The sequence below is a fragment of the Anoplophora glabripennis genome, unplaced genomic scaffold (assembly GCF_000390285.2).
Source record: "Anoplophora glabripennis isolate ALB-LARVAE unplaced genomic scaffold, Agla_2.0 scaffold4, whole genome shotgun sequence".
Taxonomy (NCBI): domain Eukaryota; kingdom Metazoa; phylum Arthropoda; class Insecta; order Coleoptera; family Cerambycidae; genus Anoplophora; species Anoplophora glabripennis.
In genome coordinates, this window is record NW_019416568.1 from 201,548 (window position 1) to 217,091 (window position 15,544).

Genomic DNA, 15,544 nt, shown 5'->3' on the forward strand with positions numbered 1-15,544 from the left:
AACCTTTTTTGGTTTTATTAACCTCCTACAGGGTATAAGAAGTTTGACTGCCATTACTTCAGCATGAGATAGAGTGATCATGAATGAACAAAAAAGTTGTATAACATGGGCGTAAGATTAACAGTTTTCAAAATACAGCGAGTATTAATATTGGGGAGTTTCATCACAACGTGACAACAGCGTTAACCTAATGTTGATGACAACTGATGCACACCACGCCCACGTGTGCACGCGGCAGACTTATCCTACGGAATAACAAAAATGTAAACAACTATTTATTACTGTGAAACATTTATTAAATTTCAAGACAATTATTGTTTTCCAGTTTTTAAATAAATATGTTGTGTTTTTTCTGTATTTCACCCGTTAATACTGGCCGATTCTCTTGCAGATTTCCCCTGAACGGCTACTGCAAGCTCAACTCCATGCAGGTGATCACCAGACTGCTGAACGCGGGGTTCAAGATCGCCGCCAGCAACGGCGGCGGGGTGGAAGGCCAGCAGTTCTCCGAGTACCTGTTCATCAGAAAAGTGCTGCCCGGCTGACCGGCCGCCCCCCGAACAACTGACAATCAGCGTTCGCGTCGACGCAAAGCCCCCTATTTATGTTTCCGTTAGAAATTTAAAAATAAAAAAGGAGATAGGCCTTAATTTAATCTGGAGATCTAATTGTTAACGCATTCGTTCGATGGTTTAATGCTATTAAATGTAAATAATTATTATTAATAATGTATTTCCCATTGGAGCACTTGTTTCGCTGATCTCATTAGATCTAATCGGCTGTGATCCGTTTTAAAACAGTGATGACTGGATTGCTCTCGGGCAACTGGCGGATCGACATTATACTGTTTGTAAAATATAATGCTATATACTTCACAATAAAATTAGGTATTATTAACACTTGGGAGCTTTTATTTTCCTAATGACTCGCTTATCGCACGACACGGACGGTTTTGCTACATTCCAGACACATCTTCTACAAAAAAGAGTTTCGAAAATGTTTAGGCCAAGTTTACAAATGAATCACTTCTTTATTGGTGCATTCACATGGAACATGGCATTTGACAAATGAAATGTTATCGTGTTATCTCTATAGACTTTAAATACACTATATATAAGGGCCACACCATTGTGGCTTCGATACACTAGACTCATATGAGTAGGGGAGGCTAGCCTCCGTTTCCCTTCTTAAGTCTTCAGGCTTGGATTAGACTTTGTTCCTGTACACGATTTGACTCTTGTGCTGCTCACAATCTTGACACCAGCATTAAACAAGTCGTAGATAGTTACTTTTATCATTCTTGGCAATTTTGTTAGATAAAGTTAGATATTTTAAACAATACCGATCTAGGTATACCCACAGCTGTTGGTTAATTCCCACTGCTGCATTATTGAATAATCCAAAAGGCTGTGCCTATGTCCTGAAGGGATTTACAGGATATACCATACAAAAAAGAAGTCATTTCAAGTATCATTTCATTAATTACGTTTTACATCACTACATATTATAAAACAAAGGCCTCCGCCGCGTCTGTCTGTCTGTTCGCGATAAACTCAAAAACTACTGCACCGATTTTCATGCTGTTTTCACCACTGGATAGAGTGGTTCTCGAGGAAGGTTTTAGTATATAATTTGTTAAGTTTTTGTATACATTAACGATATTTGTTGGAGGTGTCGGAAAAAAATAAGCCGATTGGGAGCTTTCAACGAAAACGCCGCATAAACACTTTAAGATATAACAAAATAATGTATGGTGGAATTGTGTATCTTATATAGGTCTACAGAAAAGTCCGCGATGGCATATGTATATCTCTTAAGGATAACATACTATATCCATGTTAATACTTTAAAAAATGGGCAATTATAAAGCGGTAATTGGAAAGCTATTTACACAAATACGGTATTAATCCTTATCATTTTAAATACGTTAGTTGGCTTGAGCATTCCATGAAGATTATTTTTTTCCCTTTACACCATGCAAATTAAATGAATGCCTTAGGAGATATAGCAAAATCAAAATAATGCGCAACGAAATTAATTTCGTGTCGCCGTAATTCGACCGGGCCGCGCGGGCGCCCCGTGCCTCGCGTCCGAGCCGGGGGGGTCCGAAAGTTTATGTAGTGTATCAATGTATGGTGGAATTGTGTATCTTATATATGCCTACAGAAAAGTCCGCGATGGCATACGTCTATATGTTAAAGGTAACATACTACCTATATCCATTTTAATACTTTAAAAAATTGGCAATTATAAAGCGGTAATGTAAAAGCTATTTACACAAATACGATATTAATCCTTATCATTTTAAATAAGTTAGAGGCTTTAAGCATTTCATGCACATTATTTAACTCTTTTACACCATATAATTTAAATGAATATCTTAGGAGTAATCGCAAAAAAAATACGGACGCGAGAATAAAATTCAAGCGCCTCGCTTCGCTTGATGCGATCGCTGACCCTCCCCCCGCACCGTCTTGCCTACTGTTTAGCTAATAAGCCGAAAGATAACGCGCGCGTGATCCTTTAATAAACTAACTTGGAGCGAATGGAGGTGACGACTGACGACTGTGTTTTCTTTCTGGGTGTTGTTGGAAAGTTATAATTGCGTTAGATATTTTAAGGTCACATTTTTGTTTTGTATTTGTTGTCTTTAGGTAGTCGGAACATAAATAGATACTTGCAAACATACTCTTATTTCATTGAGTTTTAATAATGTGTTTGTTTTTTTCTTATTGTGAATCATGTAAAACTTCATAGTCGCATTTTTGTTTCGTGTTTGTTTTCTTTAGGTAGTTACTAACTACCTAAAGTAGGTAACCAAGTAGTTACCCAACTACTTGCTTATTAATTAAAATTGATAGTCCTGAACATAGGTATTTTAATTTAATTCGTTTTGTTTTCACATTGTTGGTAGTTACCTATATTGTTTTAAATTTAAAGGTTTTGCATTTTTAGTTTTGAGTTCGTTTGTTGTCTTTAGGTATATAGATATATCGTGAATTATTTTAAAATTAATATTAGGGTCGCATTAGATGAAAGATGATTGATTTTTTGTTTGTTACGATTTAACTCAAAAGCTACTCAACCAATTTTACCGAAAGCTACATCTTCTCGGAGTAACAAAGGCTATTTTATATTTGCCCGTGCGAAGCCGGGGCCGGTTGCTAGTAAAAGATATATCATTGAAAATAGAATACTGTTCTCTCAGTGTGGTCTAAATTATCCTCTGCAAAATTTATTTATTTATAATATTTAAAAAATAAACTCATTTAATTTGCAAATAAAGCAACTATGGACTATATCGAGTCGAATTACACAGACGCCCTCTATTTAGATACACCCTGTACATAAAATAATTTTTTCGAGAAACACCTCTCACTTTTAAACATAAAACTCACGGGTGCCGAGCCACGACGAAACAATTTCCTCTTGAATGAGTAACCATGGTGATTGAGATTGAGAACTCAATATCATCATCAACAAAGAACCAATCGGGGTTGAAGAGCCGGCGGCGGAGCAGGCACGGCACCGGCAGCGCCGCGGGCCGCCCGGTCGGGCCGCCCGCGGTGCTGGAGACGGCCGCCGGAGGCCAGGCAGACAATCGACGCCGCTGCGGCCCCGGGCGTCTTCCCACTCGCCCTCCGCCGTTCGGCTGGCTTGTTTGAACGATCCATCCACTCATTACTGCGGCATTCTTATTCCGATCAGGACCCGGGGCCTACAGAGCGGACCCGGAGAGGCGGCCTGCGCTACAGGCCGGAGCGTAGAGGGTGTTGGTTGGCAAAGCGAAAAGCGGATCGAGTATTCATGTAGAAGCCGCAAAAAAAAGGAATACGTTTCGTACAGTATTGCTTTGTTTAGTAAGGAAAGCCCTAGGCGGTATTCATAATGATAATAATAATAATAATAACAATAATACTGCTTTATTTGCTCATCTCCTGGCGTCGGTGTTTAGCCGTAGTATACAAATAGGCCGCCGTAAAAAAATAATGTCTCTTGATTGCTAATACATCAACTCCTGTATTAGCCAGTAACGTTGCCGATGTTCTTCGGAATGAATGGCCTGTATATGTTTCAAGATGTTGTTCTAGTTTCAAAAACTGTGCAATCTTATTAGGAATCATAGAAAGGGTATTCTTGCCGACTGGTTGGTTGTAACATTTACCTGCTTGATAGCGCATAAAAAAGCGTGAAATTTCAGTTTTAATTTCCAATCTAATCTTGATATATTTCTTGAGAATTTCTAGGTGAGAAGCAGAACCCAGACGAGAAGTACCTAATTGTAAACTTACCTGACATATCATTTTTAGAATCTGGAATTGTAACTATAATAATGTCATCGAAATTTTTGAAATTGACGTTGTCCAAAGTAAGTTTGCATAACTCATCAGAACGGCATGCTTTAGCAAATATATGTTATCGGGTGCCTGAACGAGAAAATTGTTGACTTGTTCTCTTGTAAAAACGTTTGACTTTTTAGGTGTATAGCCGTCATTCTTACGTTTCAAAAATGCTCTCAACTTGGGATATTTTGATATATCCACGTTCTCCTCTATAAAAATAGTTAACTTTACTAAAACTTTATTTTTTCATAAAACAACGTTTTTTAACTTCTGTTCTCTACCTAACCATAAGGCTAAGAATACTGAACACCTTCCTCCAGATCCCCTCTTCCTCTTCTTTGTCGACTGAGTACATTTCCGCAAAATTTTAAATTTTTAATACGGGTTACTACACAATAAAAACAAATAAGTCCCGTTTAACTGTTATCTTTATAATTACCAACATTCCAATTCAACATCATTAAAATAACCCTCATTAATTCAAAAGAACTATCACTTAAAAAATCGTAAACTTGACTTGTGCGGGAGAAGGGTCGGCACATTATTATAAAAAGACGTGCTTAAAAAGTCTGTCACAAGTACAAATATACTCTCGCAATTACATTTCATTATCTTTTTACGTTTAAAAGTCTAGCGCGCAAGCCACATCCTTATCGAAACTGACGAGTAATCACCCACGCTGCGCCTCGGGTGCCAGCGTAGAGAGCCAACCGACGAGGACGGGCCCTTCGTTACTGACGGCCTAAGGTGGTGCAAACGGATGTGTGCCCATCTGATAGGATTTTGCCGGCCGTTTTATATTTGGAATTATTCAGCCATTATAAAAGGGGGCTTAAGAGGGCTATGTCCAACATACTTGCCCTGAAAAATATACAGGGTGATTCACAAATGGCGACAAAAACAAAGATTTTTATTTGGTGTGCTGAATGTAAATTCTTCTCGCCCAGCGCGTCGTTGGGTAAAAAGCATGGCATATACTAATCCATGTGGTCATGTTTCGTACCATACCTCCTATTTTAACTATCCCTTTCATTTTTTTTTAATTCACCAAACCCTGCCAATCCATAATTTGCTTTCCGCAACATTCCACCTCGCCGCGATCGGTGCCAGGTATAGTCCAAGCATTATAGAGAAATGCTTACAGAAATTATTACCTGGGCCAAAAAAATATGACCGTATAGAAAATTTAATTTTAAATTGAGTTTCTTGTTCTTTAAACTCGATCCAAAATGGCGAACATGGTTAAAAAAAATCGCAAAGTTGCAAAAAACGGTTTGTCTAAAATAACTAAAAAAATATAGCACCGATTGAAAAATTTTAAATGAGAAAGTTGTAGGTTTTAAAAAGATCTATCGACTGATTTTTTGTAAGTATCGATTGCTTTGTTACTTTGCGAGATAACGAGCGTTCAAATAAAAACGTGGTCAAGTTGGTTCCGAAAATTTGGACGTAGGGCGTAGCGTATAGCAAATGAACTTAAACGTCATCTGTCAAAGCGCTATATCGCCGCTATCAATTTGAATATTTTCGTTTTAAAAAGTGTTTAAAATGGTGTTTTCACAAGAACAAAAAAGTGTTTATCATAGAGTCCTACTTTAGAAATGGACGCAAGATTGATGGAATATGGAAGTATTCTATTGAGGAATGTTTCATAGAATTTCAAAATCAATTTGCCGGCGTTGTTGAGTACAAAATTTTTCAAAGTGCAGTTCAGCGTTGTGTTAATGTTTTTCGTGAAACGGGCAGTGTAACAAGAAAAGAAGGAAGCGGCCGACCTAAAAAGTGGACTGAAGAATTAAAAGACAATGTCCAACAAATAATGGAAAATGCGCCAAGAACTTCTGTACCTGTTTTATCACAAATGGTGGGAGTATCAGTCGGTACCTGCCACACAGTGTTAAAAAAAGATTTGCGTTTGTTCTCCTATCATTTAACTTGTCAGCAAGAACTTCATGAAGTTGATTTTCCGCGACGGGCTGTATTTTGTGAATGGTTCTTAAACAACTACGGTGAACTTCATAACATCACCTTTTTTTCTGATGAAGCCTGGTTTCATTTAAGTGGTTACGTAAACTCACAGAATATGAGAATGTGGTCTTCTGAAAAACCAGATAACTTTTTTGTCGAGGGCCCTCTACACGCTCAAAAAATTGTAGTTTGGTGTGCTCTCAATCGAAGGAGGATTTATGGACCTATTTTTTTTAATGGTACTCTTACTGCGCAAAGGTATAGAGAAGAAATTATCGCTCCTTTTGTTAACCAGCTGGAAGAAAACGAAATTACGAACTTTTACTTTTAACAAGATGGCGCAAGGGCACATACGGCAGGCGAGACGATGAATATGTTGAGGGAAGTTTTCCAAAATCGACTAATAAGTCTCAATGCTGAACATGAATTTCCACCGAGGTCATGTGATATTACGCCGTGTGATTTCTTTTTGTGGCCTTACCTTAAAAACACTATTTTTGAACTGCCTATTCCTGATTTAAACCATCTGCAGGCTCGACTTATAGACAAGATTCGTGAAATTAACAATACCCCGAGCATCTTAGAAAATGTCTTTAATTCTTTGAGGAACAGGTGTGAAAAGTGCTTGGAACAAGGAGGGGGACACTTTCAGCAGCTGCTTTAATTTATTGTTATAACAAGGATGGGGACACTTTCCGCAGCTCCTTTAATTGTTTGTTATTGTTATCACGATTATTCTTTAAAATAAAGTTATATAGTCATTAACGTTATTGAAACTGACAGCTGCTATACTACAGCTCGTTGAGAAATGAGGTTAAATTGGTCGCTATAAGCTACTCCCTACGTCCAATGTGTCAGAGCCAACTTCGACCACGTTTTTATTAGAACGCTCGTTATATCGAAAAAACCGTTAAAAAACTTCTCTTTTCTCTTCTTCTAAAACTCGTTTACATTTACGTTCCTATATTTGCTATTTACTGCAAGCATAGACGGCGGCAAGCCTAAAAAGTACATTTTTGAAAAATTTAAAAATATTATTTATTTAATTTTAAGTACAAAAGAATTTTTGTACGTGGTCCAGAAGCCGAGATATCAAAGATTTTGCAAGCGCGAGCCATTAAGACGGCACGTCATCAGTTTTCAGAGCGAGCGCGCGCCGCTTCCCCCCACTTCTCCATCCGGTCCAGCTGACGCACTCAGCGCTTGCACGCTTCAGTTTATTATTCAATTACTAATACTAAAAATCAAGTAAACATATCCTACTATTTTTTTTTTAAATATAAGTATTCAATATTAACCTCCATCAAGCGCATCGCTGTAAAATGTTAACTGTGTCCTCAATTTTTTTTAATAATAAAAAAATTATCTCGACTCCAAAAGGTTGTAGAAAAACATTTTTTTTTAATTCGTGAAAATATGTCAGCAGTTTCTATCTTTAAAAGTCATTTTCATAAAGTACAAATTGAAATAGTTATTTGAAAAAAACATACCCAGAAAAAGTGCAACTTTAAAATTAATAAAACATTTTTTAACAGCATGATAGTATAACTCTTTACGAAGAAAATAAACCGAAAATCGTTACTGTAGGGCTATCCGCTGAGAAGATCTAGCCAATTTTCGAGAGCGCCTTTTTTTCAAAAAATCGATATATCCCGAAAAATAAATATTTTTAAATTTTTCAAAATTGTACTTTTTTGGCCCGCTGCGGGTTATGCTTGCAATAAATAGCAAGTATGGGAACGTAAAAGAGTAACCGCAATTTTCGCCCGTTTTTGCGTAGTGTGTAGCAAGAACGGGGAAGATCGTCCAGAGGTCTCCGTGGGCTTAAATTGATCGTCATGAAAAATCTAGGGAGCATAATTCGATTTTTCCAATATTTGTCCGACTTACCCCTACTTAAGGGGTGGAAACCACTCCTAAAACAAGAAACGTGAGAAAATGGTCGATCAATTCTTGGTAAAACTTGGCAGGAATTTGAATGACAAGGAAGAGATCAGGGATGTTCTTCCAAATATGCTCAAGGTGAAAAACATCCCCCGCGTGGGGGTAAAACCACCCCTATTGCCGAAAACCGGCGGCAAATGATGTTCCCCTCATGAATTGCCTTTTTTGTGCCACTCTTCCTTATAAATCCAAATGATATGAAATACATGCCCCCATAATTCGTTCTTCTGTCGGATTCTGATCAGTTACCCCTACTGAAGGGCTGGAAACCACCCCTAAAACAAGAAAACAGAATGGTCACCAAAATCTGGGTAAAAATTGGCGGAATTCCACATGGCAAGGGTAATATCAAGAATGCCCTCCTAAAAATGCTCAAAGTGAAAAACATCCCCCGCGTGGGGTGGGTTTATCATGAGCATTTTTAGAAGGACATTCCTGACTTTACCCTTGCCATGTGAAATTCCCCGAATTTTACCAAGAATTCATCGACTATTTTCTCATTTTTCTTGTTTTAGGGGTGGTTTCCACCCCTTAAGTAGGGGTAAGTCGGGCAAATATTGGAAAAATCGAATTATGCTCACCTAGATTTTTCATGACGATCAATTTAAGCCCGCAAAAACGGGCGGATTTTGCGGTCACTCTTTAAACGAGTTATAGCAGAAGAGAAAAGAGAAGATTTTTAACGGTTTTTTCGATATATCTCGTAAAGTAACAAAGCAATCGATACTAACAAAAAATCAGTCGATGGATCTTTTTAAAACCTAGAACTTTCTCCTTTAAAATTTTTCAATCGGTGCTATATTTTTTTAGTTATTTTAGAAAAACCGTTTTTTGCAACTTTGCGATTTTTTTTAACCATGTTCGCCATTTTGGATCGAGTTTAAAGAACAAGAAACTCAATTTAAAATTTAATTTCCTATACGGTCATATTTTTTTTGTCCAGGTAATAGTTTCTGCAAATTTAACATTAATCCGTGACAGAATGCTTGGACTAGTATGGCGAAATGGACATTTCCACCCAAAAAGACGACGTGCCCCACCGACGAGCGCTGAAATGAACCGAGCTTCTCCGCGGCCATGCGGCGCACCTGCGGCCTGCTATTATCTATGCAGATGGGCCCTCGGGATTAGAACTCGGGACTCTTTGTCTACGTTGGCGAGCCCAGCGGTGCCCCGCGGCCGGGATCAATAGGTCAGCCCGGCGTGCACGCCGAGTTCTTCCACGGAGGACAGGGGCCGCAGGGCTGGGGTTGCTCGCCGCCCGAGGCTGGTAACGGCGACCAAGCACCCTCCGCAATGCTGGAGTCGCAAGAGCGTCGCGTGAAGTGGACTTTGTGTCGGGAAATTAGTCGCATGGTAAAACCAACTCCCATAATGAAGTTATTCCGTAAACAACTGCTGACGAGGACCAGTTAATCTGAAACTATACTAACTATGTAGTTCCAAAACTATATACAGGGTGATTAATTAATGGGACAGAGCTTAACGGCAGGTTGCCGACATCCAAATGGAGTGATTAAGTTATAGGCCAGGAAATATAAAGTTGGACGCGACTTTTTGTTTCGGCAAGCTGAATTTATCATTATAGATGCTAAATATTATGTACAATAACATATTAGTTTCCACAGTCATAAAAATGGGGGGAAGATTGTTTACAGGCTGGTTAATTGTATAATTTTTACGTAAATTCACGTTTTATAACTTTTATCCGTTCATTTCCACGAGAAAACAGTAAGGTACTTGTTTTTCGTCTGCAAAAGACCTACGAAACTAGCCCTCGAGCGTCAAAAAATATTGATTAGATCAAAAGTTATAAACAGAAGAAATTAATTTACGACTTTTGAATTAAACATTTATAAACTGCGTTATTATTACCAGGACGTTTTGGCATCGCATCCTACCATTCCTTGTCACTGTCTAATAACTCACACGAAATCTGGAATCGGTAAGTTGAATAGTTTATAAGTTATGACTTTATAAACAAATTAACTAATTATTAGTCTGGACGATCCCGAGGATCTTCCACAATCGCACTGATTTTTTCATGGTAGATTTCATAATAATACATTGAAATCTATAATTTTTTTTTTAATTTCAAATTTGCAACCTGGAATTTTTGTTTATTGAAATAAAATGTCACGAAATGGTAATTTCCCAGCTTATTTTCCTGGACTTGAATACCGCTGGACTAAGGTATAAATCGTTTTGTACCGAGAATTGCTCCAAGTTAAACTTCAAATAGCCGAACATAACGTTATATGAAACTGCAGACAACTTTTTAAAAAAGAAGAATCAGAAAATTGCGGCAACGCGAAACGCTGCGGCTTATAAATTTCAGTTACCTTATTATTATTGTTGTGTGTATACGAAAATAGTATCGGCAGAGCATTAATCATACCGGGTAGATGTTAATGCACCATCTTAGGTTGTCAAATAAATCTAAATTCTTCACCGGCGGTAGAGTATAATAATACTTTATGATATAAATTCCGTTCTGAGAATGAGTTATTTTAGAGCAGCCATATATCTGCGTGACTCATTTAAAATTCAACGCCAAGAAAAACTAATTTAATATGAATAAGTAATTCCGAATAAATATAAAAGCCCTCTGATGCTCGGGCCCGTGGCGCGGGGGTATTAACTAATATAATATTCTATTATTTTTTATTCGTCCTCATAAAGTATGAAAAGGAAAGTATATTTTTTCGGGAGTGCCACATAAATTATTTATTTTTAAATTCATTGTTCGCGGACAGACCGGGGAAATGTATTATTTAGTGGGCACAGCCAAAAATGTGTGTTCCTATAATATGATGTATCCGCAGTTCGTGAAATAATCATTCCTCCCCGCTCTCACTAATTTATTGTCGCTTAATGCTGAAATATAGATTTCATTTATATTTATGCCGTTTATTATTTACTCTCTTGCCGATAAACTTACACACGGCTTTCGTATATTAAGGCGACGCATAAATTTCTCCATGCAGGCCGCAATGCAACGTACACATAAATAGAATTCGGTAAATTAATAAATTATCGGGCAACGCAAGCGGAACAGGGTCCTACTTTTATGTATGGTTATGTATTTATGATACCGTCACATTAAATGCTAGCTGGTGTTGGAGAAAATGTACTAGATGCCGTACCAACTATCTAGTCATCTCGAAATATGTGTAAACCTCGTAATAATGAAGCAGAACGTTCAGCGATCAACGACTTAGATGATGTTAACAATGCTGTGCTATTAAGGAGGTATATCGGGTTTACCCAAATGCACAGATGTACTTGAAATTTATATAGCGTATTACCCAGTGCTCCCTCTGCGCGTCATATTTTTTTTAAATTTATTTTGAATCTAGATTTTCAGATATTGTTGTTGAAAGTTGTTCTTTTTAACATAGGTTTATATGGCGAAGAATATGTAGAAATTGTGAAACAAAACTTTTCCATAGATAGTACACAATATTANTCGCTATAAGCTACTCCTACGTCCAATGTGTCAGAGCCAACTTCGACCACGTTTTTATTTGAACGCTCGTTAGTTATATATTATTACATATTCGGAAATCTTATTAAAAGAGCTTTAAAAAAAAATAGTAAAGATTCGTTTCTTCTGTGTGTGACATTTCGTTTTGTATTTTATTTAAAACTGTGTTTAGTTTTCGTTTTTTGAACACTGTTATTTTAAGAAAATAGTGTGAGGAAAACTTCAGCAATTATGGATAGAAAGAAGAAACTGTCAAACTATTATTGTTCAGTTCAAGGTTGCTCTTCATGGTCCAAGAAAAATCCAGAATTAAGTTTTCATCAAAACATTGAAGAAATTTTAAAAATATTATTGGCGATAGATAATACTCCCTGAATTTCATGAGGGTTGTTAGTAAGTAAGGGCACTAGTTTGCAGACACAATAATAAATTTCTAAATATAAATTAACTTTGACCAATTTTCCCATATAGTACCACATGATCAGCGTTAAAAACTGCCTCTCCTTCCGATATACAACGAGTTTTCGTTGGCATATATGTAAATAGGAAATGTATTCCACAACGGATAAGTTCATAGTTATAACTTAATAAAATGTACATTAAATTGTAATGCTAGAGACAAATAAAGTGGACATAAATACTTGCCTTAAAATTTATTTATGAAATATTTGAAACCTATAAAATAACACAAAAGTCAAATAATCGCAGTTTGATAACAAAATTACTAATAATAATGGCAAATAAGACAAATGTTGTTCAAATGAATGTGTAAACACGAACGGCAATGTCAAAATTACCTTGTCTCGGAGCTTACTGCTTTCGCCGCTTGGTACGCTTGCATCTTAAAAATTATCGCGGATTATAATAAGAAGTTTTTTTTCTTATTCTTAGCCAGAACCCGTACAATTTTGTCGATTTGAACACCCTATATACCAACCCCTTTTCTTAATACAATCGATTTGAGCTGATGTATATGTTTCATTTATATAAACACACCCTGTCAGTAGCTTTATTTATGATTAGAAATTAATGTGGTTCCGTTTAAACGCTCAGCTAAGAACGTCAATTTGGAAAATTCGTTTGCTACATTTAGTAACGTTATACCGAACAAGCCGAGAAGTCGTCGGTCCTCTCACGCGTATTATAATAATTTTCTTAAAGATTCGAAGAATAATTGAGACCTGGGTAATTATTTCTAAAAAGAGATGCTACGCTATTTGATAATAATATTGTTATCCTCCACAACAAGCAGCATTAAAGCCGACTTAGACTTTGAAGAAAGCCTGAAAGAATACATACCGATTTACAAGAGGAGGGCTGAAAACTATTCTCGCTGCAATATGTTCTTCAAATCCTCTTCAGCGGTTTCAAAGAACATGGCGAACTGGTTCGCATCGCAGAACGGTTGTGGGAATATCATCATCAGCAACGTGTTGGATTACAAATTCGCCGTAACAGACAGTCACGCTAACTTTCATTTCTTTGAGTCGGTACAACATGTAAAAGGAAACTTACTAAAATTACCAGAAACCTTCCTCTTCAACGGGAAAGGAGACTCGCACTTTATTATAGGCACCAAGACAAAAGACTTCAAGTTCCTCCTAGATACCTTTGAATTCTTTTGGAAGAAGCGTTTTATCAATTGCGTGATAGTATTCGTTTATGAACATCTAGAAATATTTGCGTACGACACTTTTCGTCAGGTAGCCTTAAATCTCACAGCGTGCGACAGGTGTCCCTTATTCTCGCGAGTTTTGCGCAACTTCTGGGGGTACCCCTTAAGGGTGAACATGTTCGAAGAATACCCACTTTTGAGAAAAGTCGACGACAGGTGGATGGGAAAAGACTACGGCATCATGATGGAAATTGCGAAAAGATCCAACGTTAGCCTTCAGATATTAGACACGTCAGGGGGTTTTGGGGGAACTATGGAAAGCTTGATCCGCAACGAGTCAGATATCTGCTTCGTAAGTATGTTTCTCCTGACTAAATATAAAATGAAAGGGATTGATTATGTTTACCCCGAACACATCAACAGTATTGTGTTGCTGGTTCCTCGCAGTCCAAAAATACCGCAATATAAAAAACTGATCTACATATTCGACAAGAATGTATGGATATGTCTGTCAATTACGATACTGGGAGTTGCGCTTGTCGTTAAAATAATAGCAACTTGTAACAACCGCAGGAACACGTACTTTTATTATCTCTTGGTAGTGTGGCGATCATTTTTACAACAAGGGGTGTGTAGCTCTCGGCAGAGGTATCACAAAGCTAGACCATTCTTGGTCTTATGGCTGTATTTCAGCTTGATATTTGGCACTGCTTTTCAAACATCGCTAATGAGCATGTTCATAAAATCAAAGTATTGGAAAGACATAAACACACTGTCCGAGGTTAGACAATTGGGATTGCCAATCTATGTTCCAGCGGTTTACGGTGACGTGATTCCAAAGAGATATAAACTTCACAAACAACTTAAATTTGTCGAAGGCATGAACCAGTTGCATGATTTGATTTCTACGTCCAACACCTTCAGCGGGTACATTATGACCGAAGAGGCTGCCCGTGTCTACGTAGAGTTTATAAGAAGCAAAGACGATAAACCCATATACCATATAGTTGGTGAAAAATTAATACCTGGAATTAACACGTACATGGTTCAGAAGAAGTCCCCTTTCTTAAAAAGAATTAACAAAATGATGTTGTTGATACGACAATTTGGTTTACGGGACCACTGGATGAAGAACTCCCCAGTGGTCAATGAGAATTCCAAAAATATAAGAATGAGTAATCTACAGGGTGTCCTATATTTATTAGTTTTGGGTTATATTATTAGTATTATGTGTTTTATTAGTGAACTGTTAATTCATAAGTTCAAAAAGTGAACATTCTTAACTATATTTTTAAATAGCCCCAATTTTTTAAATTTTATTTAGCTGATTTTTAACCTGGTCTGTTGGTATGGACCTGGTTTGCCACTCTACATAATCTCTTCTTTCATTCATCTCCTGAGAAATAGTCTATCTGAAAATTATAGAACACAACAAAGTGGGGTTGGAAAAACTGATGGGAAAACAATTTGTTTTCTAAAACATTACATACTTGTTCTAGATTAATATGAATTGGAGGAAGAGGGTATGTGGAGTGGCCAGCCAGGTCACCTAATTTTTAATAAATATAGGTTACTGACTCCAGATGTGTTAAAAAAAAACACATTACGAAAATACACTGTATAGAGGACGATGGTGGATATTTTGAAAGAATTGAAGAAATTGATCCTTATTTCTGTGTAAAAATCAATTAAACAAAGTTTAAAGAAATGTAGCTATACGGAGTAACTTAAAGACGTTTTAAAATATGTTATGTGATACTTCTTGTAATATTAATATCTTTAGGAGGATTTTTCTTTTCAAAAATTCATTATTTCCAAAGTTAATCGGAGTGATTACATTCTTTGTTGTGACGCCCTATAAACCTTACTATTAGCACAAAAAATAGATAGTTTATATTGAGATAGATAATAAGTATTTCACTGTACACCCTTATGAAAAAATAAATATTTTGCATAATGTAATAACATATTTAGTAAATAAACCATGTGCTTTTAGACAAAAGTTCTTCTCATTCACATCTCCAAAATGTTCCAAACGTCATATGTAGGGATAGGTATGTACTTATTTGTCAAAAAATGACGTCTTTGAAGAAAAATGTTCGACTAGGAGTCTTTAGGATTACTTTAGCCAAAAGCTAAAGAAATTTTCGGCAAGGAATATTCGTAAATCTTAATAGAATGATGTCT

The 15,544-nt window shown here is 36.9% G+C and overlaps 2 protein-coding genes across 3 annotated transcripts in view; both read left to right on the top strand.

Annotated features, from left to right (window-relative positions):
• The window catches only part of LOC108917374 (BTB/POZ domain-containing protein kctd15), a 64,626-nt gene extending 63,727 nt beyond the window's left edge, over positions 1 to 899 (top strand). For both annotated transcript variants that reach the window (XM_018723929.1, XM_018723930.1), the window contains exon 6: positions 392 to 899. In XM_018723929.1, the coding sequence (XP_018579445.1) occupies positions 392 to 545 (154 nt within the window). In that variant the 3' untranslated portion in view covers positions 546 to 899. The remainder of the gene's footprint in view (positions 1 to 391) is intronic.
• Positions 900 to 12,947: 12,048 nt separating this feature from the next.
• LOC108917324 lies at positions 12,948 to 14,910 on the top strand. The gene is made up of 2 exons (XM_018723872.1): positions 12,948 to 14,501; positions 14,857 to 14,910. Exons 1-2 carry the CDS (start codon positions 12,948 to 12,950, stop codon positions 14,908 to 14,910), a joined length of 1,608 nt encoding a protein of 535 aa, XP_018579388.1.
• The last annotated feature ends 634 nt before the right edge of the window (positions 14,911 to 15,544 follow it).

Excerpts from the sequence above, each read along its gene's own strand:
- LOC108917324 (XM_018723872.1), top strand. The coding sequence starts at position 12,948 with ATGCTACGCTATTTGATAATAATATTGTTATCCTCCACAACAAGCAGC. Across the intron at positions 14,502-14,856 it reads GGATGAAGAACTCCCCAGTG|ATTAATATGAATTGGAGGAA; the intron begins GTCAATGAGAAT and ends TACTTGTTCTAG.